Here is a 26564-nt window from a genome sequence, read left to right as displayed (position 1 = left end):
CAGGTACCCGCACGCTGATTGAGCGAGAGGCAGAGCCCGCCCTCCGCACAGCGTGGAGCTGCAGCCATGGCTGCTTGCAGCCCCAGCGCTGCTGCTGTTGCTGCTGCTGCCCCCGCCGCCTTCCTCTCCCCGCGGCCCCTCGGCAGCACCGGCAGTACCAGCACCCCCGTGTTCGCTGACTGCCCCGACAATGACGATGAGCGGGAGAGGCGCCGGCGCCGCCGCTCCAGAGCTGTGGAGTCGTCGCTGGAGCACCTCGGCTCCCCATCGCCCAGGTAGGGGCGGTGCGCGATGGCCGGGCCGAGGGGGGAACGTGGGCACCGACCCCGCCTGGCCGGGGCTGAGGGGAGAGCCCGGACACCGACCCCGCCGGGCCGGGGCCGAGAGGAGAGCCCGGCACCGACCCCGCCGGGCCGGGGCCGAGAGGAGAGCCCGGCACCGACCCCGCCTGGCCGGGGCCGAGGGGAGAGCCCGGACACCGACCCCGCCAGGCTGGGGCTGAAGGGAGAGCCCGGACACCGACCCCGCCGGGCCGGGGCCGAGGGGAGAGCCCGGACACCGACCCCGCCGGGCCGGGGCCGAGAGGAGAGCCCGGCACCGACCCCGCCGGGCCGGGGCCGAGGGGAGAGCCCGGACACCGACCCCGCCGGGCCGGGGCTGGGGGGAGAGCCCGGACACCGACCCCGCCGGGCCGGGGCTGAGGGGAGAGCCCGGACACCGACCCCGCCGGGCCGGGGCTGGGGGGAGAGCCCGGACACCGACCCCGCTGTGTCCCGCAGGACCGATAGCTGGCTGCCGTCGCTCCCCCATGGACCAACGCGCAGATGTCGGAGCACTACACCACCTGCATCAGGCTCTCCGCAGAGAATGTGAGTCGGGGCGGCCGCGTTTGGGTCCTGCGGGGTTTAAAACCCCTCAGCAGCGGGGTTTGAGATGCGCGGGGCTTTGGCAGGTCAAGGGACCATAAAGGGGTGTCTGGTCCCAGCTGGGCCATGGGTTGTCACTGGCTCAGAATCGAGAGGCAGGATCGTAGAAAGACAAAGAAGGCTTTATTCGAAAGAACCACACGGTTTGTATAGAGTGGTGCGATAGATTCTATTCTATTGGCTAACTAACAGCAACATCTTTCTCACTCACTGTCCTTGAGAGGAACAGAAAAACAAGGTAGAAAAACAGCGCCTGCAAATTGTTTATAGTCTATGGTTATCACATCTTTCCAACTCCCTGAAATTTCTCTCAAGCCACTGTGAGAAGCGCTTCCATTTCTCTCTCCCTGTCCCATGGCATCCACAATGGGTTCTGTCCACAGCGTTCTGGAATATCTCTGGGCAATCCCAGGAAAAAGTTCCCTTGGGACTTTTTCCTGTCTGTTCCTCTGGACCCCGTGGGTGTCCCTGGCCAGGGGAAGGGTCCCAGCTGTGCTTTCTTGCAGAAAATCACCACCAAGAACGCCTTTGAGCTGCACCTGATTGATTACATGGCCACCTTCCTGAGTCAGGACTCGGAGCACGTCAACTTCCAGGTCAGAGGGGTCCCTGCTGCTGCTGCTGCTTCGTTTCTGTTGGATTGTGTCCTTTTCTGACCCAGAGATGGGGCAGCTGAGAGGTGTTTCAAAAACTCGTACTCCATTTTCAGTCTCACGTGAAGGGTGAGACAATACAGATGTTATAATTCACATTATCACAATCAGAAGCCAACTATTTCCTAATTACATTATAATATTATATTATACATTAACCAAAAAGTCTCCAATTGACAAACCAAAACCACTGCACAAAACTGGCACTTCTAAACAATTCCTAAAGGATTTTTAGCTGCAACCCAAAAAAAAAAACCCCAAACTATGGGGAGAACACCCTTTGGGGAGTCCACAGCTTTCACTAAACCCTTTCCCTGTTATTTTATTCAATTATTCTGATTTTCCTGGGGGTGCAGAGCCCTGGGGGTCACTCTGGGATGCAATTCCCTGTCCAGCTGGGAATTTCCTGTCCCTGCAGTTGGCAGCCAGCAGTCTGGAGGCCGGCGCCAAGATCTACGCCATGCGTGTGGATTCCGTGCACGCCGACACCTTCAGGGTCCTGGACGTCCTGGGCAAGAAGCCATCCCCTGCCCGGGACTCAGACAGCCCCAAGGAAGGTGGGAATTCCCTCTTTTCCTCCCCAAAATCCCCAGGGATTCCATCATTACCTACCAGGAACAGGGGGAGCCTCGGCACTCTTTGGGAGTTCCAAAGAGGTTTGGGATTAATTGGATTAATTGGGTTTTCCGAGGGTTGGGAGATCCCAGGTGGGTTCTCCTGGAATGCTGGAGCAGGCAGGGGTGGGAGGAGGAGCTGGATCTGTCGCTCAGTGATTTCAGATTGCACTTTGGGGCCAAACGGGCAGTTTTTTTGCCAAACAGAATCCATAAAAAGCCAGTGGAACATTGCTCATGCCCACAGATCCTGAGCAATTTCAGTGCCTGCTGTAGTTTGCCGTACAAATTCCAGGTTTTTCTCCTTCCTTTGGGGTATCCCAGCCTTTCTGAGGTGGAATTTGTCCCTTTTTCCATGCCAGACTCCAGCCCAGTCCCTGAGGCCGCCGGGAAGGCTCAGCCAAAGAAGAAGCAAAGGTTCAAAACCATCGAGGAGAACCTGAGCAACATCAACGTGCCCGAGGGCAGCCACAGGCCTGAGGTGGGCCTGTCCTCCTCCTCATCCTCACTGCCCCTCTGTCCTGCTTTTCCATTCCTGATTCCCATTCCCCACTATCCATCTCCATTCCCTGATTCCCCTGTCCATTCTCCAGGTGGATCCCTTTTTCCAGCGATCACTCGCCACCTTCAACGAGTGCAACGTTGCCGGCGCTTTCATGTCAGGGCTGCGCACCCAGGACTTCCAGAGCCGCCTCCTTTTCCCCTCTGAGCTTGTCCCTCTGCCCTCCAAGGAGAACCCAGCCCTTCCCAGCACCCGCCCCATCACTGTGCCAGGTCTAAAAGGTGAATCCCAGCCTTTCCCAGCCTTTTCCCTGCTTTTCCTGCCCTTTTCCCATGGGTTTGTTCCCTGTTCAGGCTGCTGGAAAACTGGGGATTTGGGAGGTTTGAGGTCCTGAGCCAGATTAGGGATTCCAGAGCCAGGTGGGAGATCCTGCTGGGATCCCAGGAATTCACCTGTATCCCACCTCTCCACAGACCTGCTGGCCCAGTGCGTGGAAAAACGCCCGATCTGCTCCTCCCTGGCTGGATTCCGGTTCACCAAGTGGGATGAGGAGTCCCACGACAAGGTGGGTGGGAATCTCTGATCCAAGTGTGTGGTATTCACATGCCCTCTGAACAGAGAGAAACTGTGAGACAAGCAGAGAAGAAGGAAAACACCATCCTTATCTCGCTGGCTGTGCCTGTGTTGTGCTCAAGTAGAATGAAATGTGGAGATTGTTTACCCAAAGTGAGGATGTTTTGTTCCCTTTGCCTATCAAGGCCAAGAAGTGTGTGGGGCTGTTGGGACAGTCAGAATCAGATCAGTGCAGCTCTGTGCAGTTGTGAGCAAGAGTGAGTGCCTGGCAGATTCAGTTTGGATCAAATGTATATAGTGAAATATAATAAAGTAATTCATTAGCCTTCTGATGATGGAGTCAGGTGCACCATCCTCTCCCTCGCCAACATCGGAGTTGTTGTTGATTTACAATACAGGAGGGAATTCCTGAGCCAGATTAGGGGTTCCTGAGCCACATTCCCGATCCAGGTGGGGAATTCCCACTCCAGGCAGGATCCTCAGCCCAGGTTGGGAACTCGTGTGTTGCAGTCGGTGTCGGAGCTGCTGGAGAAGTTCCAGAAGAGCAAGCATGCCTTCGATCCCAACCTGGATCATGACAGCGAGGAGGCCGAGGACTGGGCCCCCTCCCAGCCCGAATTCCTGCCTGAATCCCCGGCCGGGGACGGGAGCCAAGAATTCCAGCCCCATGGAGACTCCCTGGGCCACAGAAACAGGTGGGGCTGGGATCCAGGGATGGGGGCTGGGCTGGAATTCCAGGGAGGAATTCCCAGTGCCAGGGAGGAAATCCCTTGGGAATGCTGAGGGAATTCTGAGCAGGGATAACAGATCCCTTGGGAATGCTGAGGGAATTCTGAGCAGCTGCCATTCCTTTTCCTTTTTTTTTTTTTTTTTCCAGGAGCACTGGAGCCACTGGAGCTCTCCCAGGAGAGGGGGACATCAGTGCCATGAGCAAGCACGTGTCCCTGAATCCCGGGGAATATTCCTACTTCAGCCCTCATGTGCTCTCCATGTGGGCTGGCCCCGAGCACTGGCGCTTCCAGCCCCGCCAGCCCCGTGAGTGCCTAGGGCAGGGAGTCCTGGAATTCCAGACTGGGAGGGGCTCAGTCCTGGAATTCTGGGCTGGGAAGGGCTCAGTCTGAGCTTTTCCCTTTCCCTTTTTCCCTGCTCTCCTGCAGCAGCCCCAGGCCTGGAGAAGGATTCCCGGCAGAAGATTCCCAAGAAGCCTTTCAAGCTGAATTTCCAGGAGAAGACTGACTTCCAGGCCCATTTCCAGGAGACCAAGGTGCCCAAGGAGCCCTTTTCCCACAGCAGCCTGGAATTCCCAGGATTTGGGCAGCTCCAGCTGTGTATCCAACCCTGCCCCTTCCCAGACTAAACACTCCCTGTTTTTCCGTGGAAAACTGGTGGAGCTTCCCGTTTTTCCATGGAGCTGTCCAATCTCATTCCCAGGCATCCACAACTTTGGCCAAATCCACCCTGAAAAGCCAGAACAGACGGAGAACCACGCTCCCTGAAGACTTCAATTACGACCCCCAGAACCTGAGGCAGCTCTTCCTAAAACCCCATGTCAAGGTGAGAATTCCCAGAAGAATTCCAGGGAATCATCCCAGGGAATCATTCCCAGCACAAACCTCTCCTCACCAAACCCTGTGAATGTTCTGGGCATTCCTCAGGGCTGCTCTCACCACAAACACTCCTGGAAGGGCAAAAAGGGGGAGGAAGAGCCAAGGCTCAACCTTTTCCCAGGAATATTTTGGAATGTTTTCCCCCAGATTGACCCGAGCTCGGATCCAGTGGGAGCCTTGGACAGCGAGGATGGAATTGAGGGTTACGACTACAATAACCCCAACGACACCCTCAACTTCTGCCCTGCCCCGCCGGTACAGCCTGGGACTGGGGAGTTCCTGTTGGGATAAAATCCATGGCCAGAGAATTCCTGAGGGGAGGAATCAGAGCTGCAGGGCCCTCCTGGTGTCCAGCCTGGCCTGGATATTCCCAGGGGTGGGAAAACTTTGGGATTTCTGGTCCCTGCAGCTGCCTTGGCTTCAGCCTTGGCCCAGTTCCGTAGGGATGAGCCCAAATTCCACAGAGTAAACCCCAGTCCCGTGGGGATAAACCCAATTCCATGGGGATAAGCCCCAATCCCATCAATTAACCTAAATCCCATGGGGAAGCCAGGCAGGAATTCCCACCCTCTGGAGCAGCTCCTGCTGCCTCTGGCTGCTCCCAGGTGACTCTGGTGTCCCCCCCATGTTCCCTGGCAGGTCCCTGACAGCGATGACGATCCCGATCCCGCGGAATTGCCGGACCAGGCGGGGCTGTTGCCGCTCCCGGCTCATCCCGAGGCTCCGGAGCCCCCCGGGATCAGCGGCGGGAACGGCCCAGACTGCGGGGAGCTGGAGCTGATTGCTGAGCCCCGCAAGGTCACTGGGAGCACTGGGAACGGGGACTGGGAGGGACTGGGAATGGCTGCAAGCACTGGGAATGACAGGAGGGACTTGGAGCACTGGGCTGGAGATTCCGCCCTGGGACTGGGAATTCCTCCCTAGGCTGGGCTGGAGCAAAAACCTCTCAGTACCTCCAGGGTTAAAAATCCCAGGCCACCCCCATGATTCCAGGGGTTGCCTGGACTGGCATTCCCAGAGGAACAATTCCCAGACTAAACACTGGGATTGGCAAGGCCGCACTCACTGTTATTCCCATGGGAAATCGGGAATGATCCCAAGGATGATCCTGGATTTCCCCCTCAGATCCCTAAGATCCCCATCCAGTACGCCAGGAGAGCCAATAGGATGGACATGAGGAGGCTGAAGACGACCATGTGGGAGCTGCTGACGGAGCAAGGAGAGGTTGGGAAGGGAAATTCCTGCTGGGAATTCTGCAGGGGTTCCTTCCCAGTTCCTGGGATCAACCCCCAATCCCATGGGATCAGCCCCAGTTCTATGGGATAAACCCCAATCCCATGGGATCAGCCCCAAGTTTCCCACTGGCCAGGACAGGCTGGGGTTCCCAGGGGTTTTCCTTGGAATGTGAGGGCTCTGCATTCCTGGATTTTCCCGAGCAGGGGGCAGAGGCAGAGCCGAGGGAAGAGGCCGAGGAGCAGGGAGCCGTCGGAGGGACGGACCTGAAGGTGGCTGGAGAGAAAACCCTGAGTGGCGTCTTCAGGGATCTGCAGCACAGGTCAGGAATGGGAATGGGAAAATCCCAAATGGGAATGAGAAAATCCCAAATGGGAATGAGAAAATCCCTCCAGGTGCTGGGATGGGAATGGGAGCGGGACAGGGAAAATCCCGAATGGGAATGGGAGAATCCCTCTGGATGTTGGGATGGGACTGGGAGTGGGACACCCTGAGGGTGTTCCCAGTCCTTGCTCCTGGCTGTTCCTGACTGCTCTGGCATTCCCAGGCTCTGATCCCGATCCTGCTTTTCCACAGGCTCCCTCCTACCATGGCTGCCGACCTGTCGGTGCCCTTGGCCTTCCTGTCCCTCCTGCACCTGGCCAACGAGAAGGTGAGAGCAGGGAGCCATTCCCACCAGTCCCAGTTTTTCCATGGAATACAGCTCATTCCCAGCTTTTCCAGGGAATGGGAACATCCCCAGCTCGTGCAGGGTTTGTCCCTCAGAACTGTCTCCAAGGTCACAGTGTGCCCAATCCTCACCGGGATTCCTTCCACATCCAGGAATTCTTTGGAATGCCTGCAGGGATGGAGACTCCAACCCCCCCTGGGGACCCCTTCCTATGAGGAAATTCCTGCTCTGTCCCCATTCCCTGGAAAAGCCCCCAGGCAGGGCAGGAGGGGCTGGGATTGTTCCCAAGCCTCATCCAGGGGATTTAATTCCAAAGCTTTTCCTTCCCATCCCCAGAATCTGAGTCTGGAGAGCACCGAGGACCTGTCGGATGTCCTGGTGAGATCGGAGGACTGACCTGGAGCCACTCCAGATCCAGCAGGGAATGCTGAGAAATCCCAAAATCCCAAATCCCTGGGGAGGCTGGGATTCAGGGATGTCCTGACTGGACAGATCTAGCCAGGGTCCATCAGTTTTTCCCTGGGATTGGGAATTCCTGCACTTCACTGTGAACCCAAGCTGCTCTGTGTCCCAGTGTCAAAAAATTTCCTTTCTGTATCCCAAAGTTTCCTGTCTGTCCTGAAATTCTGTCTCCCAAAATTTCCTTCCCAGTCTGTAATTCCCAGTTTTTGGACTGACTGTTACTCCTGACCTCCATTCCCTGGGATTATTCCCTTTTGTTACTGTTTTCAAGAATAATAAATTTTGCACATTTTGGAGAGGGGCCTGGAAGGAATAACCCTGGAGTGGGGTGGGGCAGCAAATGGCAACAAATCCCTAAAAAAAGGGAAAGCAGGGATCAGAGCCTGGAGCAGCAGCCGGGAACGAGATCCAGGAACCGAATTGTGGGATGGGATGGATTCTGGGATCGCTTCCTGCTGAGACCCCTGGAATTCTGCTCCTGATTTTCCTGGGGCTGGAGCTCCCTCGGGAACACCCCGAGCCGCAGTTCCCGACCCGCCGGGCTCTGCCCGCGCCGCTCCCTCGCTCCCCCCGGGATTTCTCCGCTCCGGGAATGCCGAGGCGCTCCCGGGGCTCCGCGGGGAGTCCAGCACGGGTGTGCGGCCCTTCCCTCGCTCCTCCCGGGGATGGGAATTCCAGAGGCTGCTGCTCCGGGGGTTGGTGCTCCCGTGCGGGAACTCAGCCCATCCCTCCTGATGTCCAGAGCTACCGAGAGAACCTTTGAGGGGGCTCGGAAATCTTGGAATGTTGCCAGAAGCACTTGGTGGATGGATTTTGATCCATCTGGGGATGTGCCACCTGTGTATGAGGAGATGGAACCTGTGAGAATCACACGGGTGTGAATGGTGAAGGAAAGACATAATTATAGGGTGAAGCACAGATATTTTTTTTCTCTCCTATGACGCTGTATCCGCGCCCCCTGCCCGTGCGGGCACCCCCGCCCCGCCTGTGCCCTTATCCTCCTGTGCGTGCACCCCCGCCCCGCCGGTGCCCGTATCCTCCCGTGCGGGCACCCCCGCCCCGCCTGTGCCCGCATCCGCCTGTGCGTGCACCCCCGCCCCGCCGGTGCCCGTATCCTCCTGTGCGGGCACCCCCGCCCCGCCGGTGCCCGTATCCGCCTGTGCGTGCACCCCCGCCCCGCCGGTGCCCGTATCCTCCTGTGCGTGCACCCCCGCCCCGCCGGTGCCCGCATCCTCCTGTGCCCGCATCCGCCGCGCCATCCGGACCGACCGCCGCCTCTCCACTTCCGCGTCCTGCGTCATTGCGTCATCACCGCGCGTCTCCTACGTCCACCTACGGGTGCCGCCTGGAGCCCTGCGGCTGCTCCGCGCTCGCTGCCCGCGTCTGACGCGATCTGAGAGCCCTTCCCGGAGGTCTCGGAGGTCCCGCGGGTCCCGCGGGTCCCCTTCCCCCCCCGCGCGCGTCTTTGGCACCGCCACCCGCGCCCGCCGCCCCCGGTGCTTCGTTCGCGTCCCCCAGCGCCTCCGTTCTCCCCCCGCCGCCGCGAGAGAGCAATCCCTCCTCCCCTTCTGGTCCCCCTTTCCGACTCCGCCGCTTTTCCCGTTCCTTTTCCCTCTGGATTTTGCGAACTGGGAGGGATCGCCCCTACAGGGTGTCCTGACTCCTCAGGCTCGCTGGGCGAAACCCTTAATTCGTCAGGGATAAGGACCGTATTTGCGTCCGAGTCGGAGCCCGAACTCCCCGCAGTTTCTGGGGTTTCAGGGCGTTTTGGAGGTCTCTTGGACTTTGGGGATGGTGGGACTGGAGGCAGTGAAACTGCTCCTTGCTCCCATTCATCAGGAGCTGTCTCCCCAGGGCCGATTGGGACCAGAGCCAATCTCTGCCCCAAGCCTTGCTCTCCTCCCCCCCGCCCCTGTGGGATTCGCAACTAATGATCTCTTGGCCATCCTCCGAGATTTTGCTGAGATAGCCTCTAACATGGTCCTTGCTGAAGACAGCAGTTTCAAGGCCGTCTCATCATCTTTTGTGGCTAAAAGATATATGTGTCCATTAACTTCCTACCAGAAACCCACTTCAGACAACACACGGGTCTCCAAATGTGGATAATTAAATCTCACCCACAGCAATAAATCTTTGAGCGCTCTCACAGAAATCCCCTTTGTGTTCACCTCTGCCACGCTTTGTGAAGCTGACAGAATGTCTGTTTGTTCCTGGGAGGATGTGTTCCCCATGCTCTTAATTTTTGACCTTCTTACCGAATTCGCGTCATCAGAGCAGTCCGAAGGCTCCCGGTCTCTGTCCAGCCGGTCACAGGAGATGGGGTTGGAGGTGCCTTTCCAATCCTGGTCTGGGCTGTTCTGGTACGAGCCTCCTTCGGCAGAGGTGGAGTGCCACGTCCTTTTTGGCTGCCGCTTCTTCGGATCCCTCTGGCTGCTTTCCCAAGGAGTTATCAGTGGTCTCCTGGGAACCTGTCCAGCTCCAGGAGCTGCTCACTGGGAGTTGCCCGCTTGGGCACTGCCCTCGCAGCCCTTGCAGCGCAGCCCTTGCAGCCCACCTTCATGGCCCACCTTCCTCGCCCAGCCAGGGACCACCAGCTATGGGGTTGGGCTGTCCGTCTCTGCTCCCACACACGCCTAGGATGGTTCTTTGCACGCTGGGCTTCAAAGGACTCGCGCTTTTTGTTTCTTCAGAATTGTTTGTTATTTCTTTTCTACAAAGTTCTCTCTCTGCCTGACCAAGATCTGACCAGCAGGGCAGCCAAAGGCACTCTGACCGCCCACAAGGAGGTCTTGTCTTTTTATAGCAAAAACTACGTATATCATGTTTACCTTTCATTCCCAATACCTGTCACCCTCACTACCATGTGCACCTTCACCCCAGACCAATCCCCAAGTGCCAACACCACCACAGCAGATGGATGGCAAGGAGAAGAAAGAAGAGCCTGGTGACACGCCCTGACTGCTCCATCTTGTCTCCACAACCCCCCTGTACCCAAACCCCAAAATCTGGGATTTACCCTAGAATTGTGTCTTCCCTTCACCATTCACACCCCAGTGATTCCCACAGGTTCCATCTCCTCATACACAGGTGGCACATCCCTGATGGATCAAAATCCATCCACCAAGTGCTTCTGGCAACATTCCAAGGCTCCCGAGCCCCCCAAGGGTTCTCTTGGTAGCTCTGGACATCCAGAGTGATGTGCTGAGTTCCCACACAGGACCAAGGGGAAACTGAGGCAGGGCCCCCCCTTCCCGCTCTGGACATCCCAGACCAGACAAAAACCGGGAATAAAACCCCGAGTGGGGTTTTTTGCTGGTTTATTTCACCCATTCTCGCTAAATCCCGCATTTATCGCGGGGAGGGTGGGGAAGGGGGGTCGGTGACACCGGCGGCTCCTTCGCTCCCTTCCCACCCCGGGAGGGGCAACAGGAGCCCGGTGCCCCTCCCGACTTTCCCCCGCTGCTGCTTGCTCGGGTTTTTAGCCCAAAATGAGTCACCGGGGGATTTTTTTTCTTTTTCTCTCATTTTTCGGGACTCTCTCGCGAGTCGAAGCGGAGGGGGGGATTCTCGGGGCTCTGAGCCCCGACTGTCCCCGCCGTGTGAGCGGCTCCGGTGCCGCGGGACGGGGATTGGCAATCCCGGGACAAGAGACAAGGGAAAGCGTCCCCGGAATGCTGGGGACCCGCGGGAAGGGAGCGGGACCGCCAACCCGGAGCATCCCGCCGTGTCCCCGCCCTCGGGGCGGCTCCGCCGCGGGGAGCGGCGCTTTGGGGCCGGGAAAGTCCGGCCCAGTCATTCGGGGCGCGGGGGGAGAAGCCCCAAAAGCGCGTCCGTTCCGGTAAGGAAAGAGTCAATGGCTGCGGCTCGCCCCGCTTCGGCTCGCACACGCCACTTCCCCGAGCGGGGCTGACTCATCCCGGGCTCGGTCCCACTCCGCGACACCCGCGCTCCGCTCCGGCCACCCCGGAGCGCTGCCCGAGCCTCCGCCGGTGAGTCCGGGGATCCCGGGGGTCGGGAGGGTCCCGGGGCCCACCCCGAGCCGCGCGTCCCCCGCGCCCGCCGCGTCCCGAGCGGGACCAGCCGGGAAACTCGAAATGCCGAAGGCACCGGGAGCCCCGCGGGGGTCCCGGAGCTGCGGCCGCCTCCGGGGGTCCCCGGCCCCTCCGCAGCCCCCAGGGATGTCGGGGGGGGGTGTTTGGCCAAAGCTGCGGCGCGGGATGGGGAAGGGAGGATGACTTCAGCCCATTACTCAGCCGCCGTCACTGCCTGGCAGCGCTCCCGCGCTATTCCGGGCCGTGACGCTCCAGCCCCGCCAGTTTGGGCCTAAACCGGCGGGGTTTGGGTAATTCGGGGAGGAGGAGCAGCCCCGGGGGCTGAGGAGCGGGGCGGGATTCGGGATTAGTTCGGAAAGCGCCGGAATTAATGCTGTGATAATGATTGTTGTTACTTCATTAAGGGTGTAATTGGAGCCCGGTGCCGCCCCCAGCCCGGTACCGGCGGGTCTGGGGTTGCGGGGGTTGTTGGCACCGGCGGGGCTCGTTTAGCCCCGAACCGGCCCGTTTTGCCTCAAAAGCCGCGGCGGTTTCGTGCGCTCGGAGCGCCGCCGGGAAGGGAGGAAATCGCGTCAGCGATGCCGGGAACCGAACCGGGGCGGCGGGGGCGGGACACGGGGAAGACATCGGTACCTGCACACACAGGTGTGGGACACCTGGACCTGATACACACTTCTGTGTGTGTGTGTGTGTGTGTGTGTGTGTGTGTGTGTGTGTGTGTGTGACACCTGCACACACAGGTGTGTGTGGGACACTTATACCTCTGTGTGTGTGACACCTGTACCTGCACACACAGGTGTATGCGACACCTGTGTGTGTGGCACCTGTACCTGCTGCACACCTGTACCTGCACACACACCTGCCCACCTGCACCACACGCACCTGGCGCCTCTGTGCCCGCGTACACACACCTGGGCACACGCGCGTGCCCCGCACAGGTGCACAGACCCCTCCCTTCACGCACCTGTGCTCAGGTGCGCTCACCCACAGCCGCGCGCGCCCTGCCGCTTCAGGACTACAACTCCCGGCGTGTCCCCCGAGGGGGGGCGGGCACAGACAGCGCAGCTGCCCAATAGGAGAAGGGGCGTGTTAGCTCCAGCCAATGGGCAGCGACAGGGGGTTGTGGCCCCGCCCACCGGGCGCGCCCCTCGGTCACGTGGCTCTGGCGCGGGCGGTGAGCGCGAGCGGGACCGGGACCACCGGAGGGGCTCGGGCGGGACCGGGGGGTGTGGAGAGCACCTGGGGACCCCCTCGGGACCCCCTCTGCCCGCCCCGCTCTTTCCCTAGGTTGGCATCGCCGCTTTCCGCCGTTTTCCCGGGGTTTTTCCTCACAAACATGGGGGGGGGATTTGGGGGCGGCGAGCCCGGAACGGGGGGCGCAGGGGGGAGGCACGGACGGAGCAGCCTCGGGCCGGTTCCGGTGCCCGACGGGCAACCCCAAATCTCCCCGACTGCCCCGTCATTTTAGGGGAGCAGCAGCAATTCGGGGTCTCACCCTCCCCTCTTTTTTTCCCTCCCAGGTCCCGTCCCGATCCCACAGGCAGCGATTTCCCCCCATGGAGAAGAACCAAGAGCCGCAAGGAGACCCCCGGGACCCCCCCAGCCCCGCCCAGCCCGCCGTGAGTGCACCCCGGGGGTTTTGGGGGGGGGGGGGGCTGAACCCCCCAAAATTCGGGGGAGAGAGGGAGGAGCGCGGGCAGCGCTTTGGCCGACGGTGGAAGTGAGGATGAGGCAAAATATGAAATTCCCAGCATTGGGTGGGGGGCGATGAACCAAAAATAGCATTTTGGGGGGGAGAAATGAGTGGTCCCATAGGAATAGGATCGTTTTTGTAATTATTTTTTGTCCTCGTGAGGAAAAGGGGTTTGGGTTTTGTGGCGCTCGAGCTTTTCCCTCCCCCCAGCAGCTTTTTATTTCACACACACAAAAAAAAAAAAAAAAACAAAAAAAACCCAAACCCAAAAAAGAAAAGAAAAAAAAAGAAAGCTTTGAACTCTTTCAGCCGTTAAAATCCGGTGTCTGTCACAAGCTGTTAAATGAATAGAAAGAACAAAAAAAAAAAAAAAAGGAAAAAAAAAAGACTGAAAAAAATAGAAAACGACGGACTTGGGAGCCGAGCAGCTTCTTTGCCCAAAAATAGCAACAAGTTTTATAACTCCGGAAAATGTAGAACAAACAAACGAGGAACATTTTTAGCTGAGAAAGGCGGCGGCGGCGCGGGGGGGGGGCCTGAATTTCGGAATTTCTGCCCGTCTGTTTTCCTGGAAGCCGCTCCTCGTGTTCTCACCCGCATCCAGCGCTCTGACCAACTTGGCCACGGGCCCGGGGCTGCCGGGGAACGGGTCCGGAGCTCCCCGGGGAACGGGTCCGGAGCTCTCCCGGCTGCAGGGAATGGGGGTGCGGGTGAAGGGGCCCCCAAAACTCATCCCCGTGTCCCGCAGGACGCACCGGGGACCGGGGATGGCACCGAGAGGGACAAGGCAGTGGGAGAAGGTGGGGATAAGGACAAGGAGGAGAAGGACAAGGAGGACAAGGAGAAGGAGGAAGAGGAGGCTTTCCTCGTCAGCCTCTACAAGTTCATGAAGGAGCGGCACACGCCCATCGAGAGGATCCCGCACCTTGGCTTCAAGCAGAGTATGTCCCCCCACCAGGGGACAGGGACGGGGACAGGGGGGGTGGCCGTGCTCAGGTCCCTCTCGTGTCCTCCTGACCCTCGGCATCTCTCCTTTATTTATTCCCAGTTAACCTCTGGAAGATCTACAAGGCCGTGGAAAAGCTGGGAGCCTACGAGCTGGTGAGTGGTGGCCGTGGAGCCGGGGTGTCCCCTGGGTGCCAGGATGTCCCTGGGGTGTCGGGGCTCACTCTGTCCCTCTGTCCTTCTGTCCATCCCTCTCACCGCAGGTGACGGGTCGCCGGCTCTGGAAGAACGTCTACGACGAGCTCGGGGGCAGCCCCGGCAGCACCAGCGCGGCCACCTGCACCCGGCGCCACTACGAGAGGTGGGACCCGGCCGGGCCGGGGGGCTTTCCTGCCGCCTGCCTCAGTTTCCCCCGGCGCGGCGCTCACCGCGCTCCCCGCTCGCTCCGCAGGCTCGTCCTTCCCTACGTGCGGCACCTCAAGGGCGAGGAGGACAAACCGCTGCCCCCCAGCAAACCCCGCCGGCAGTACAAGGTCTCCAAGGACGACAAGAGCAAGAGGGCCAGGAAGGAGAAGGGCCGCGAGCAGGTGCGCGGCCCCTCCGGAGGCCGGAACCCGCCCGGGGCCGGGCAGGGCAGGGAGGGACGGGCCGGCCGGGGAATGAGAGCGGGGGGTGGGAGCCGAGACCCCAGCCCGGGATGCGGCACCCACAGCCCGACCCCTCCGCTCGCAGGTGGTTCCGGACAAGGCACGGCCGGAGGCGGCCGTGGAGGACGCGGCGGAGCGGGGCCGGGGGACAGAGGGACGCTCCAGCCCGGCCATCCCGGCCATGCCAGCCCCCAGCCCCTCGGGGAGGTGTCCCAGCCCCTGCAGGAGCCACAGCGAGACCTACAAGCGCCTCTTCTCCAGCTTCTACTCCAAAGGGAACCACCCCATCATGTCCCCGCTGGCCAAGAAGAAGCTGCTGGCGCAGGTGAGCAAGGCCGAGTCCTTGCACTGCCACAAGCGCCACTGCCCCGAGGGCCGCCGGGCACCGAGCGACTGCGGCCCCGAGCAGCCCGGGCCCCCCGGCCCTGGGCCAGCTGAGCAGAGGAGCCCGGAGCCCCGGGGAGCTCCGGACAGAGCTCCGAGCGTGGCGAGCGAGGCGGGCCCGGCCCGCAGCGCATCCCCGGCGGGCAGAGACAGCCAGGGCTGCCCGCAGGACGGCGGCGCGGCCCCCGCCGTCTTCACCGGCTACTTCCACGCCTACCGCAGCGAGGGCCCGCAGCCTGGCGGCTGTCCCCCGCTCTGGGGCTACTTCTCCAACCTGAAGGATTTTTTGGAGCCGCCCTCCGCTTTCCCGGCGCGGCCCGAGGAGCCCGAGCAGCCCCCGGAGCTGCGGAGCCCGGCAGGGCGGCCGTGGGATGGCCGGGCCGCCGCTGTCCAGGCCTGCTGGGTGCCCCCCGGGGCCACCTTCGGCCCCGCCGCGCCCCGGGCCGGCCACGGCCACCACGAGGAGGAGGAGGAAGATGATTATGATGATGAGGAGGAGGACGAGGAGCCCTTCGGCCAAGGGCGCGCCGTGTCCCCCTTGGCCAAGGATGGCAGGGACAGGCGGAGCCGCTCGCCGGGCGGCCACCAAGTGCTGGCCAAGCCCAAGGCCGTGGTGGCCACCGCGGGTTTCACCGCGCCGCTGCCGCCGGACGCTTTCAAGGGAGCCGCGCTGCACTTCCCGGGCGGCTTCGGGAGCCCCCTGGAGCACCTGAGAACCCAGGGCGTGCCGGTGGCCCCGGCGCTCTCCGTGAGCCCCTTGGTGATCCCGGCTTTCCCCAGCCCCTTGGTGGTGGCCTCCGAGCTGTGCCGCCCGCTGGCCACCGGCGCCGGCCGCTTGCCCGCGTCCTACGGGAGCTCGGCGCGGCCCCGGCTGTACCCGGCGGCTCCGTGGCACGGGCAGCGCTCCTGCAGCTCCCCGCACGTCCCGGCCTTCCCGCACCACGCCAGACCCTAGCGCTGCCGTGGCGGGGACAGCGAGGGGACAATCCGGACTGGGCCCTTTTGATTGTCCATCTTAGAGCTGTTCGTAGCCGGCGGTGGCTCCGCTGGGGGCGCCCCACGGTTCTCTCTATTTTCTATATATCCACACACAAATCTATAAAAAAGGGAGCAAAAGCGGTGCTGGAGGTGTCTGTTCCTGCCAGGGGATGGTTGTTCCCATCCCCGCACCCGGGTTTGGGGTTTGGGTCATTCCAGAGGTGGAAAGGGAACAAACCTGCCGGGCTGCTCCCGAGCTGGCAGCTTGGGGTGTCCTTGGTTCCTGGGATCAGGGCAGGGCTTGGGGGGATCCTCTCCCCGAACCCAGAGCCATGGGGCTGAGACCTCATCTGTGGGGAGGGAAGGAAGAGCTTTTCCACCTCACTTTTGGGGGAACGGCAGCAATTCCATGGAGCAGCCGTGAGTCCAGGTGGGAACCAGCTCAGCCACAGCTCCAGATCCTTTGAGCCTCAAGGTCCTTTTTGCCTTCAGGTCCCTTTTTTTGCCTCCAGAATCCTTTTTGCTTCCAGGTCCTATTTTCCCCCAGGTCCTTTTTGTCTGCAGGTCCTTATTGCTTCCAGGTCCTTTGTGCCTCCCAAGTCCTTTTTGCCTCAGGTCCTTTTTTGCCTCCAGGTCCTTTTTTGCCTCTGGGTCCTTTTTGCCGCCAGGTGATTTTTGCCCCCAGCAGCTCCACCTGAGCCGTTCCAGACCAAGCCAAGGCTCTGTGGAGGCCTCGCTCTCCCCACCCGCAGGACAGCGGGCAGGGCACAGGGACAGTGGCACCTCCTTGTCCCCAGGGTTGTGACAGCTTCAGGGGGAGCAGGAGCTGTGAGTCAGCGTGGAGGGACCACAGAATTCATAGACAGGCCAAGTTTGGGGGCAGAAGCTGGATTTTGGGAAAGGTTCTTCCTCCAGAGGGTGCTGGGCACTGCCCAGGGAATGGGCACAGTCCTGAGGCTGCCCAAGCTCAGATTTTGGGGCTGGACTGATGATCCCAGTGGGTCCCTGCCACTCAGGAGATCCCAGGATTCTCTGATTATTTCAGGGAGCTGCCCAGTGTGGATCCTTCCATGGATCCTTCAGCACTCACAAAATCCATCCCCAACAAAAGCCAGCTCCAGAGTGGCCACAGCCACAAACTCAGTCCAGAAGCACAACAAAATTTTTAAAAATGCATTAAAAAAAGGAATTTTTTTATTAAACAGCAACAAACCCAGAAAAACACCCCCACTTTCCCATCCTCCAGGAATTCTGGAGGTCCCCACAGCCCCCAGGACAGCGTGGCTGCTGCTGGCCAGCCCCACAAAGTGTCCCCAAAGTGTCCTGGAGGTGCCGTGCAAGACAGGTGCCACTGTGGGGTGCCCAGGCTGGCACAGGGCAGCCTCAGCAATGCCACACCCAGCCAGTGCTGCCAGCCTGGCCTCCCACACCACAGGAGCTCCGTGGTGGTCACTGTGGACAAGGAGACAGGGTCAGTGCTCTGGGGACATCCTGCCCACCCTGGGCTGCAGAACTGCCCCCCTGAGCCTGGTTCATCCCCCAACACTGGCACAGCCCAGGCAGGGCAACCACAATGCCCAAACTGGCACAGCTCCATTCCAGAGCACCCAGATCCCTGGAATCCAGCACCCAAACTGGCACAGCTCCACTGCCAGGACATCCAGATCCAGCACCCAAACTGGCACGGTTCCATTCCCAGATCCCCAGGAAGCATTTCCCTGCTCAGATCCCCAGGAAGTTCCTCTCCCCCTGCAGTTTCTCCCCCCTCAGGTCCCTCCCCGGGGTTCCTGCCCAGCCAGGCCCCTCAGGGCAGCCCCAGAGTTTTCCTGGCAGTGCCCAAGGCCAGGCTGGACAGGGCTTGGAGCCTCCTGGGCAGGAGAAGGTGTCCCTGCCCCTGGTGGGACTGGATGGGCTCCAAAGTCCCTTCTAGGATGCTGTGACCTTTCCCAGCAAGGCCAGACCCCCAGCTCAGGCCTGCCCTGACTGCACAGGCTGTGACTAAAATCTGTGTTCCTGGCAGGGGAGAGTCCAGGAAGGGAAAGGAATTCCTGCCTCCAAGGGCTGGGAGCTCTTCTCACACCATCCTCACCCAAACCCCAGCTCCAGGCCTTGGAGAACCACAGGACACAGAGCTGTGGCTGTCCCCACACTGCAGGGGACAGACACCCCACAAGGTCCAAGTTTAGTGAGAAGATAAACCCAGTTTTACTCTGATTCTCACCTCCCAGCCATACAAACCCTCAGGTTTCTCCTCACCCTGCTCCCAGGGGAGATCCCTGTGATGCCCACGGGGGATGCCAAGGGAAGTGCCCACCCCACAGCACAGCTCAGCCCCAAATTTAAATCCCAGCTTGCTGCAGAGCCCTCATCTGGAATTGCAAAGGGAATCTCAGCCCTGGCTGCTGCTGAAGCCTTTGGGGAAGGTTACGTAACCCCGCTGATGTCAGGGCTAAAATTAGGAACAAACCCTCATTTCCTGTCAGAGCTGCTTTCAGTTTGCTTTGGAGCAGCCCTGGCAGGGTTTGAGCCCAGCCTTGAACACACAAGCTCAGCATTGTAAAGGAAAGTCAGGATCCAAAGCATTAACCCCTTCCTGGATGGCCTCAGCCTGGAGACCAGGTCCAGCCCTGTTCATGGGTGTTCAGAGGGTTTCAAGGTGACAGGGACACCAAAGGCAGCCCAGCAGCTCCGAGGGGGATTGAAAAGCACCAAAGCTGCCCTCTGACACAGAATTTCAGACCTGCCCCCACTGACCTGAGGGGGACCAGCTCTGGGCTGCAAGCTCTGAGCTCAGTGAGTGCAAGAAACTTAGGAAGGTCGAGGGAAGAAAATCCCAAAAATCCTGAGATTTAGCCAGGACTCTGCCTGGGAACTCCTGGACATGATGGGTGCATGGTCAGGTCTGAGGCAGCATGAGCCAAACCACCCTGGGACAGTGGGAGGTGCCCCTGCTGTGGTAGGGGTGGCACTGGGTGGGATTTGAGCTCCCTTTGAGCCCAAACCATCCCACAATTCCATGGGATCAAGGACAATCAAACCTGAACAGACACAGTGACAACTCCCTGGCTCCTGTCACCCCCTCCTCACACCCCAGAGATAGAACAGCTGCACCTGGCAGGGCCAGGAGCTGCCCAGGTGAGCAAAGAGAGGTGACCCCCTTACCTGAGGGCCCTGGGGCTGCTCCTCCAGCTGGGGCTGAGCTGTGCCCAGCCCTGCCTGGCTCAGGGTGCCCACGCGGCCGGGCTGTCCCCGCAGTGTCACCGTGATGGTGGCCGGGGCCTTGAGGCCTGCAGAGCACACAGAAATGTCCCTGAGACACAGGGAAGGTGGAGGCCACCTCCAAACATGGCTCAGAGGGACCCCTTGGGAAGCACCAGCTCACAGAGCAGGAGGAGCTTTGGGAAAAAAGCCCCAGACACTGGCAGCACCTCCCTCCCTCCCTGTCTCTCACTCACCTGCAGCCTGGTTGGAGATGTGGGCCAGCCCTGGCAGGCTGCTGGCCAGCTTGGCCAGCCCCCCATTGCTCAGCAGCTGGTGGATGGCCGTGGGCTTGCTGCCAGCCGAGGCCCCCAGGGCCAGCGAGGTGGCCACGGGGATAGTGCGCACCACGGCGCCCGTGTCTGTGCTGATGGCAGCCAGGCTCTGCAGGGCTCCAGGGGCCTTCAGCGCCGAGCTCTGCAAGGACAGGGGCAGCCCTGAGCTCCTGCAGGGCCAGGGGGCAGCCCTGAGCTCCTGCAGGCCAGGCTAAAGCTGAGCTCTGCAAGGACAGGGGCAGCCCTGAGCTCCTGAAGGGCCAGGGGGCAGCCCTGAGCTCCTGCAGGCCCGGGCTAAGCTGAGCTCTGCAAGGACAGGGGCAGCCCTGAACTCCTGCAGGGCCAGGCTAAAGCTGAGCTCTGCAAGGACAGGGGCAGCCCTGAGCTCCTGCAGGCCCGCCAGGATGGCCACTCCTCTCCCCAGCAGAGCCTCTGGGGTTTCCACACTTCTCTCTGGCCATGGGCAGGGCTGGTCCTGACAGATTTGTCCCTCCTAGCCTGGAACTCTGAGTGGCTCAAAGTGGGACCCTGAGAGGTCCCAGTGTGGCTTTTCCCACTGATCCTTCCCAGCTCAGCAGTCTGGGGCTGCCTGCACAGAAACAGCTCCTCACAGAGCTCTTTCAGGAACACCCAGAGCACACCTCTGATCTCCCACCCAGGCTCCCTCTGCCCCCCAAAGCCTCCCCTGCCCCGTGGGGTCTCCAGGGGCTGCTCACCTGCACAGGTGAGCCGGCGGTGGCCGCGCTGGGGGCCAGGCTGGAGGCCTTGGTGCCCATGTCCTGCAGGCTGAAGCTCAGCCCCTGGAGCAGGCTGCTGGCAGAGGCTGCTCCTGAAAACCCAGGGAAGGACAAGGTCAGCCTGGGAAGGGTCACCAGCACCAGATTTTGGGGCTGGCCTGGGGCTGCAGAGCTGTTATTCAACCTGAGGGCACTGGGGATCCTCCCACAGCTCCTTTACGGGATCAGGGAATGCCCTGAATGGGAAGGAACCCACTGGGATCATCCAATCCAGCCCTGGGAGCCCTGAACAGACACCCCAAAATCCAAAGGCTCCTGGAGCTCCGGGAGCCTCGGGGCTGTGCCCGTTCCCTGGGCAGTGCCCAGCACCCTCTGGGGACAGAACCATTCCCAAAACCCACCCCAAACCCCTGGCCTGGCTCCATTTCCCTGCTGAGCCACAGAGGGGTGGCTGTGGAGCACAGCAGGATTTGGGATTTGGCTGTTTTACACACAAATGCCGCCATCCCCACCAGCCCCACCTCAGCCAGGCTGGGGAGGGCAAAGAGAGGCTCCCCCAAACCCTGTGAGCTGTCCCCTGGTACCTGGCAGGGCAGTGGCTGGCTGGGCTGGCAGGCCGTGGCTGCTGCTGGCCACCAGCCGGCTCTGCAGGGCGTGGAAGGCGCTGGGGGCGGAGCTGCTGGGGATCCCGGGCTGAGCCGGGCTCAGCGAGGCCTCTGCGCTTGAGCTCAGCCTAAAAGGGAAGGGATAGACCCCGGTGAGGGCTGGGATAGAGAGAATTTCTGCCAAAGCCACCACAAAGACAGAGATAAACAAACCTGAGGTTGGGAAACCACAGCAGACACAGCCACAGCACCTCCACTCCTGCCATTCCCAGGCCCCACTGGAGTTTCCAGGAGCTCCAGAGCCTCCCCCACGCCAGAAAGCTCCACGTGCAGGAGATAAAGACCCCCAGAATTCCCAGTTCCCACTCACTTGGGGGTGGAGAGCAGCCCCGAGAGCTCCTTGGTGCTGGACACGGCCTGACCCAGGGACAGCGGCTTCCCGGAGACAACTGCAAAACAAAAAGGAGAATGCTCAGCTCCTGTCCCCCACAAACCCTCTGGGATCCCCCTGTTCCAAGTACCCATCCAGCTCCCAGAGCATCTTCTGCAGCAATCCCAGACTGGGAGGAGCAAAATCCAGTTAGAACACACAAAATATGGAATTCCAGAGGCAGGAGGGAAGGAATCGCCTCCCGAAATCCCTACGGGCCTCAGGGCCCTGCCACCAAATGCAAATCTCTCTCCTAGAGGTTCTCTCCACTAATCCCCTCCAGTCCCATGCATGGATTGCTGGGATCTGGATGATTTTGTAAGGATTCTTGCTCCAAGACACTTTACAAAATACACAGGGATGCGACAAGCCACAGAATTTGTTAATTTGTTTATTGCAGCACTGGGGGATACAACTGCATTCCTTCCTTGTGCATTCCTCCTGGCAAAGAGGCAATTCTTGTTTGGGTTCATGTTTACTTCTGCAACTCATTTCCTTTCTGTGGAAAGAAGTAAAGTTTGGAAAATTAAAAATAAAACGAAAAAAGTTGCAAGTGAAACCTTCCAGAAGGAGGCGGATTTGTGCCTTGTGGCAGGCAGATGGAGCCCACCAGCTCTTCCTGGGCATTTTCCAGGTGCAGAGGCAGGGTGGGAGCTGGGATTTGCTGGGATGGGAATCCCAGGGGTGCCTGCCACACTCCAGCCTCCAGGGGGATCAGCAGAGTGGGCAGCTCGGCTGGGTGGGGGATCTGGAGGGCACAGAACTCTTCCAGAGGCAGCAACTTCACCACGATCCCTCAGGCAGCAGCGGGGTCCAGGTGGGAGGAACGTGGAGAGGAGGGGTCCAGCAGGACCAGAACCCTGCTCCAAGCAGCACCAGCAGGACCAGAACCCTGCTCCAAGCAGCACCAGCAGGACCAGAACCCTGCTCCAAGCAGCCCAGCAGGACCAGAACCCTGCTCCAAGCACCACCAGCAGGACCAGAACCCTGCTCCAAGCAGCCCAGCAGGACCAGAACCCTGCTCCCAGCAGCACCAGTAGCACCCAGCACCCTGCTCCCAGCAGGACCTAGCACCCTGCTCCCAGCAGCAGCTCCAGGCCTCCAGAAGAAGGTGCCTGACCAGAGGGAGGTGCAGGATCTCCCCCCAGCTCCAGGCTGTTTCTCAGGAGAGTGGAATTCCAAGGCCATGGAAAAATGGCTTCTGCCAAGGCCCTCCCAGGCACTCACAGCTGGATTCTCCACCTTTCCCTGCACTAAATCCTCCAAAAAGCAGGGCTAAGGAAAAACCGGGACTAAGGAAAACCAGGACTAACAAAGCACAGCTCCCTCCCCGCCAGGCCCTGCCAGGTGCCACAGCCAGGTCCCAACTCACTTTCAGCCTGGGTGCTCAGGGCTGCTCCAGTGCCCGTGGCATCTCCGTGGGAGACAATGGTCACCTTGATTTTGGCTCGTTTGGAGGCTTTGGTGCACGGGGTCGGGCTGGGGCTCTGCTGCCTCTTCAGCTGCACTCTCACATCATCTTTGTCAGCCCCCTCCGAGTGCTCGGAGGCCACTGGAACTGGGGGACACAGAAGGGGCTTTTGGAGTGCCCAGGGTAGCTCGGGGTACCAGGAGGGGAACGTGCCCATGCACAGCTCCCTCTGTGCCAGCCTGCCCAGCTCTCATGCACAGGAACCCCCTGAGACCCCAGAGCTGGACAGGCTGCCAGGGCTGCCCTGGCTCTGCACGGCTGCCACAGCTCCACAGGGGCATTTTCACCCCAAAATCCTGGGGTCAGCCCCTCCAGCAGCCCTGCTGGCCAGGTGAGGGGACAAGGTGAGGGCTTGCAGGCACAGAGGGTCAGAGCTCAGCCCAGCTGCTGCTCCAGCACAGGCACAGGATCCTCCAGCTCCTCTCCAGGGGCTGGGCAGGGTTTGAGAGGCACCAAGCGAAGCAGAGGAGGTGCTGCAGCAAAGCCAAGCCCCCAAAACCCCACACTGCAAGGGCCTGGGGCAGAAACCCCACAGCTGAGAGCCCCCTGCCCCAAGCACAAGCTCCCTGAGGCCAGGGTGACCCCAAAAAGCAGAGAGGAGCCTCAAGTGCAGCCCAGGGACATGGCCACGAGCTGGCACACCCTGCCAAGCCACATCTGCCACCACTGGGGTACAGTCCCCCTGCCCCAGCCTGGAATGCTGAGAACTCCCAACCTTCCCAGATATCCAAAGCATCCAGGAGAGCCCTGCAGGCCCCACAGCCCCAGCCCAGGGCCAGCAGCCAGGCAGGAGCGAGTGGCACATGCATGGGCACCAGGTGACCCTCAGAGCACGGGCAGGCAGGGACCCTGGGGTGTCCCTCTGTGTCCCTGGAAGCTTCCCAAAGCCATTGTGGAGCCATCAGAGCCTTCCCAAAGCCATCTCTGATCCATCAGAACCTTCCAAAGCCATCTCTGATCCATCAGAACCTTCCCAAAGCCATCCCTGATCCATTAGAACCTTCCCAAAGCCATCCCTGATCCATCAGAGCCTTCCCAAAGCCATCCCTGATCCATCAGAACCTTCCCAAGACCATCCCTGTCCCTGACCTCTCTGTTCTTCCCTAATCCCTCAAACCAAGCTGTGCTGCTGCATGTCCACCCCTGGCTGTCCCACGTGTCCCCAGGTGTGTCACGCTGGTGTCCACACCCCCAGCACAGGAAAGGGTTAAACACCAAGCTCCAGTCCCTCAGAACAATCCAGACTCCAGCTTTTATCCATGGGGGGCAGGAGGAGCTCAGCAAAGCCTGAGATTTATCCATGGGGGGCAGGAGGAGCTCAGCAAAGCCTGAGATTTATCCATGGGGAGCAGGAGGAGCTCAGCAAAGCCTGAGATCTCTGCTGGCAAAGAGGGCCCTGGGCTGGAGCTCCAAACAGCAGAGTAGCACAAAGCAGGGGATGAGGGGACACATTGGGGACACAGCCCCAAAGGAAGGGGAAGAGGAGGATGATGGAGGAAGGCAGCAGAGACAGAGAGAAGGAGGGAGACAGGCAGAGAGCCAGCGAGGAGTGAGGAGATACTCACCAAAGAGACATGAGGAGGTGCCAGGAGGAAGAGCTTTCCTCACCAGCATGTTTTGTTTCAGAAAAGCAGCAAACTGAGCTGAAATGAATCAGAGAGAATCACAGAATCACAGCCCGGCTCTGCAGGGGACAGGGGCTCTGGGGACACCGCTGTGACACTGAGAGGGGACTTGGGAGCAGGCAGAGCTCTGGACAGGATGCATCCAGCCACAGGAGCACATCCTGGGATGGCTCATTCCCAACAGAGAGCCTGCCACAGCCAGTGGGACAGCGCTGAGAGGAGAGCAGGGCTGAGCTGGGCTGAGCTGGGCTGGGCTGAGCTGGGCTGAGCTGGGCTGGGCTGAGCTGGGCTGAGCTGGGCTGGGCTGAGCTGGGCTGGGCTGAACCAAGGGCCTGAGAGCAGCTGGGAGATGGGAGCCAGCAGTGCCTTGAACAGCTCTGGCTGGGAATCACCACGGCATTCCCAAGAAAATTAGGCACCAGGAATCACCACAGCATTCCTGAGAGAACCAGGCACTGGGAATAACCTCAGCATTCCCAACAGGACCAGGCTCCCAACAGCTCCACCACAGAGCCTCCTCCTGCCTCCCTCAGGAACACAACCCTTCAGTCCCTGGGCTGAGGAATGAAGGCAGATCCAAGCTCCAGCTTCCCCCTGGAGCCCATCCCCAAGCCAGGAGGGACATGCAGGGTCACTGCTGCAGGTGACATCCACCAGCCTGTCCAGGTCTGTCCTGAGCACAGCAAGGAGAGAAGGGAGGATGCAGAGCCATCCCCCAGGTGCTGCTGGAATTTGCCAGGAGGAATCTTCAGCCACAAAAGCACTCCCTGAACTCCCCAGAACCACCAGACTGAAGGTTTTTAACCAGCCTCTAACAGGACACAGAACCCCACAGCTCAAGCTGGTTCCATCTCCACAGCAGGTTTTCCACAGGATGGTTCTGGAATTCCCCAAATCCCACAGTTTCCACATCAATTCGACAGCCTCAACCATCTCCTGAGCACCTTCAGTGACTCCCCAGGCAGCCCAGGGTGTGCCAAAAGGATCAGAGCATGGCTACAGGGTCAGCCAGAGAGAAAATCCTTCCCAGTCCCAACAGCAGCAAGGCTCCACAAGCTGCAGAAACACCATTTCCAACCCAGTTCCAGCCCTCCAAGGCAGTGACAGGCGCTGAGCTGCAGAGAAAGCTGCCACAGGGAGCTCAGAATTCAACAGGACAGAGAAAATAAAAACCTACACAGGTCCAGAGAGAGAGAAAACCCAAAAATGCAGCTGCTGGAAGGGTGGGGAAGCTGCAGGGAATTACCTTGTGCCTGCTTGTGGGTCAGGACAGCGTCGGGCCTGGGCACCTGCCTCCTCTGCAGCTGCGTGGAGCCCACCTGGCTGGGCTTGGGCAGGGCCAGGGCGGCCACCTTGGTCTTGGGGCTGGACGTGGGGCTGCTGGACACACTGGACAGGTCCTGCTGGGACAGAGGGACACTCAGACCACGTCTGCCCGAGGCAGCCCTGGCTCTGAGCACTCATTCCCCTCACTGTGAGAATCCAGGGATTTTTAAGGCTGGAAAGACTTTCAAGACCATCAAGTGCCATTGTCAACAGCAGGGTCAGCACCAAGCCCTGTCCCCCAGAGCCACATCCAGCTGTGTTGTGAACATCCCAGGGGTGGTGACTCCACCAGCCTGTTCCAAAGCTTTACAACCCTTCCCATGAGATATTTTTCCCAAATCTCTCATCTAAACCTCCCCTGAGGCCACATTCCCCCGGGTACCCTCTCCCCTCCCTCTCCCAACCCTCAGCAAAGATTTGGGAGATTTTGGTGGCACAAAATCCCCTCTTTGCACACCCCCAGCTGGAATTAGGCTGGGAAGAGCCCCCACCTCGGAGCCTGAGGGTGAGGCTGGCACTTTGGCTGCAGGGGAGGTGGGTCTGCTGCTCCTCTCAGGCAGCTCGAAGGACAGGTCCCTCCTGCTGCACTCCCGGGGCTTCTTCTTCCTCTCAGCATCCAGGTCACGGGGCTCGGAGCCCGAGTGGCTCTCGGCCCGGGTCAGCACCCCTGTCAGGAAGTCTGCAATCTCATCCTGGGAATTTTGGGAGAAACAGTGGGATTCAGTGCTGGGCAGGTCTCTGAGCAATGGATCTCCACAGCTCGAAGCAAGGAAATGAAGCATTCCCAAGGGGATACACGGGTAAGGCCCTGTGGGTTTGGTACTCTGCAGGAAATCCCCAAAACCTCACGGAGAGAATGTACATTTCTCAGTGAAGCTCACAAAGCACTGATTTAGGA

At 60.2% G+C, this 26564-nt stretch overlaps 3 protein-coding genes across 4 annotated transcripts in view; 2 read left to right on the top strand and 1 right to left on the bottom strand.

The window, feature by feature from the left end:
- Nucleotides 1–141: 141 nt before the first annotated feature.
- On the top strand, nucleotides 142–7536 carry NCAPH (non-SMC condensin I complex subunit H). Of its 2 annotated transcripts, XM_050983083.1 has the most exons (17): nucleotides 142–275; nucleotides 780–869; nucleotides 1433–1522; nucleotides 1998–2136; nucleotides 2556–2674; nucleotides 2787–2976; nucleotides 3169–3260; nucleotides 3779–3963; nucleotides 4146–4303; nucleotides 4426–4532; nucleotides 4700–4822; nucleotides 5023–5130; nucleotides 5515–5673; nucleotides 6001–6099; nucleotides 6315–6430; nucleotides 6685–6760; nucleotides 7115–7536. In XM_050983083.1, exons 2-17 carry the CDS (start codon nucleotides 825–827, stop codon nucleotides 7172–7174), a joined length of 1866 nt encoding a protein of 621 aa, XP_050839040.1. In that variant the 5' UTR covers nucleotides 142–275; nucleotides 780–824; the 3' UTR covers nucleotides 7175–7536. The 2 variants fall into 2 exon arrangements, with proteins under 2 accessions (XP_050839040.1, XP_050839039.1); XM_050983082.1 differs by lacking the exon at nucleotides 142–275 and having other exon boundaries at nucleotides 816–869; nucleotides 4429–4532.
- Nucleotides 7537–11002: 3466 nt separating this feature from the next.
- On the top strand, nucleotides 11003–16081 carry ARID5A (AT-rich interaction domain 5A). The gene is made up of 7 exons (XM_050983092.1): nucleotides 11003–11229; nucleotides 12813–12911; nucleotides 13734–13926; nucleotides 14034–14086; nucleotides 14194–14291; nucleotides 14382–14517; nucleotides 14663–16081. The coding sequence occupies exons 2-7, from the start codon at nucleotides 12849–12851 to the stop codon at nucleotides 15914–15916; spliced, it is 1797 nt and encodes a 598-aa protein (XP_050839049.1). The 5' UTR covers nucleotides 11003–11229; nucleotides 12813–12848; the 3' UTR covers nucleotides 15917–16081.
- A 987-nt stretch (nucleotides 16082–17068) lies between these two features.
- The window catches only part of KANSL3 (KAT8 regulatory NSL complex subunit 3), a 15883-nt gene continuing 6387 nt past the window's right edge, over nucleotides 17069–26564 (bottom strand). The window contains 10 exon segments of the mRNA XM_018925140.3: nucleotides 17069–17391; nucleotides 19102–19226; nucleotides 19395–19614; nucleotides 20189–20301; nucleotides 20794–20942; nucleotides 21185–21263; nucleotides 22617–22802; nucleotides 24281–24358; nucleotides 25587–25740; nucleotides 26158–26358. Coding sequence (XP_018780685.3) covers nucleotides 17389–17391; nucleotides 19102–19226; nucleotides 19395–19614; nucleotides 20189–20301; nucleotides 20794–20942; nucleotides 21185–21263; nucleotides 22617–22802; nucleotides 24281–24358; nucleotides 25587–25740; nucleotides 26158–26358 — 1308 coding nt within the window. The 3' untranslated portion in view covers nucleotides 17069–17388.

Source organism: Serinus canaria, chromosome 22, assembly GCF_022539315.1.
Source record: "Serinus canaria isolate serCan28SL12 chromosome 22, serCan2020, whole genome shotgun sequence".
In the NCBI taxonomy this organism is placed as follows: domain Eukaryota; kingdom Metazoa; phylum Chordata; class Aves; order Passeriformes; family Fringillidae; genus Serinus; species Serinus canaria.
Note: the sequence above shows the minus strand (reverse complement) of the source record. Positions and strands in the feature narration are given on the sequence as shown.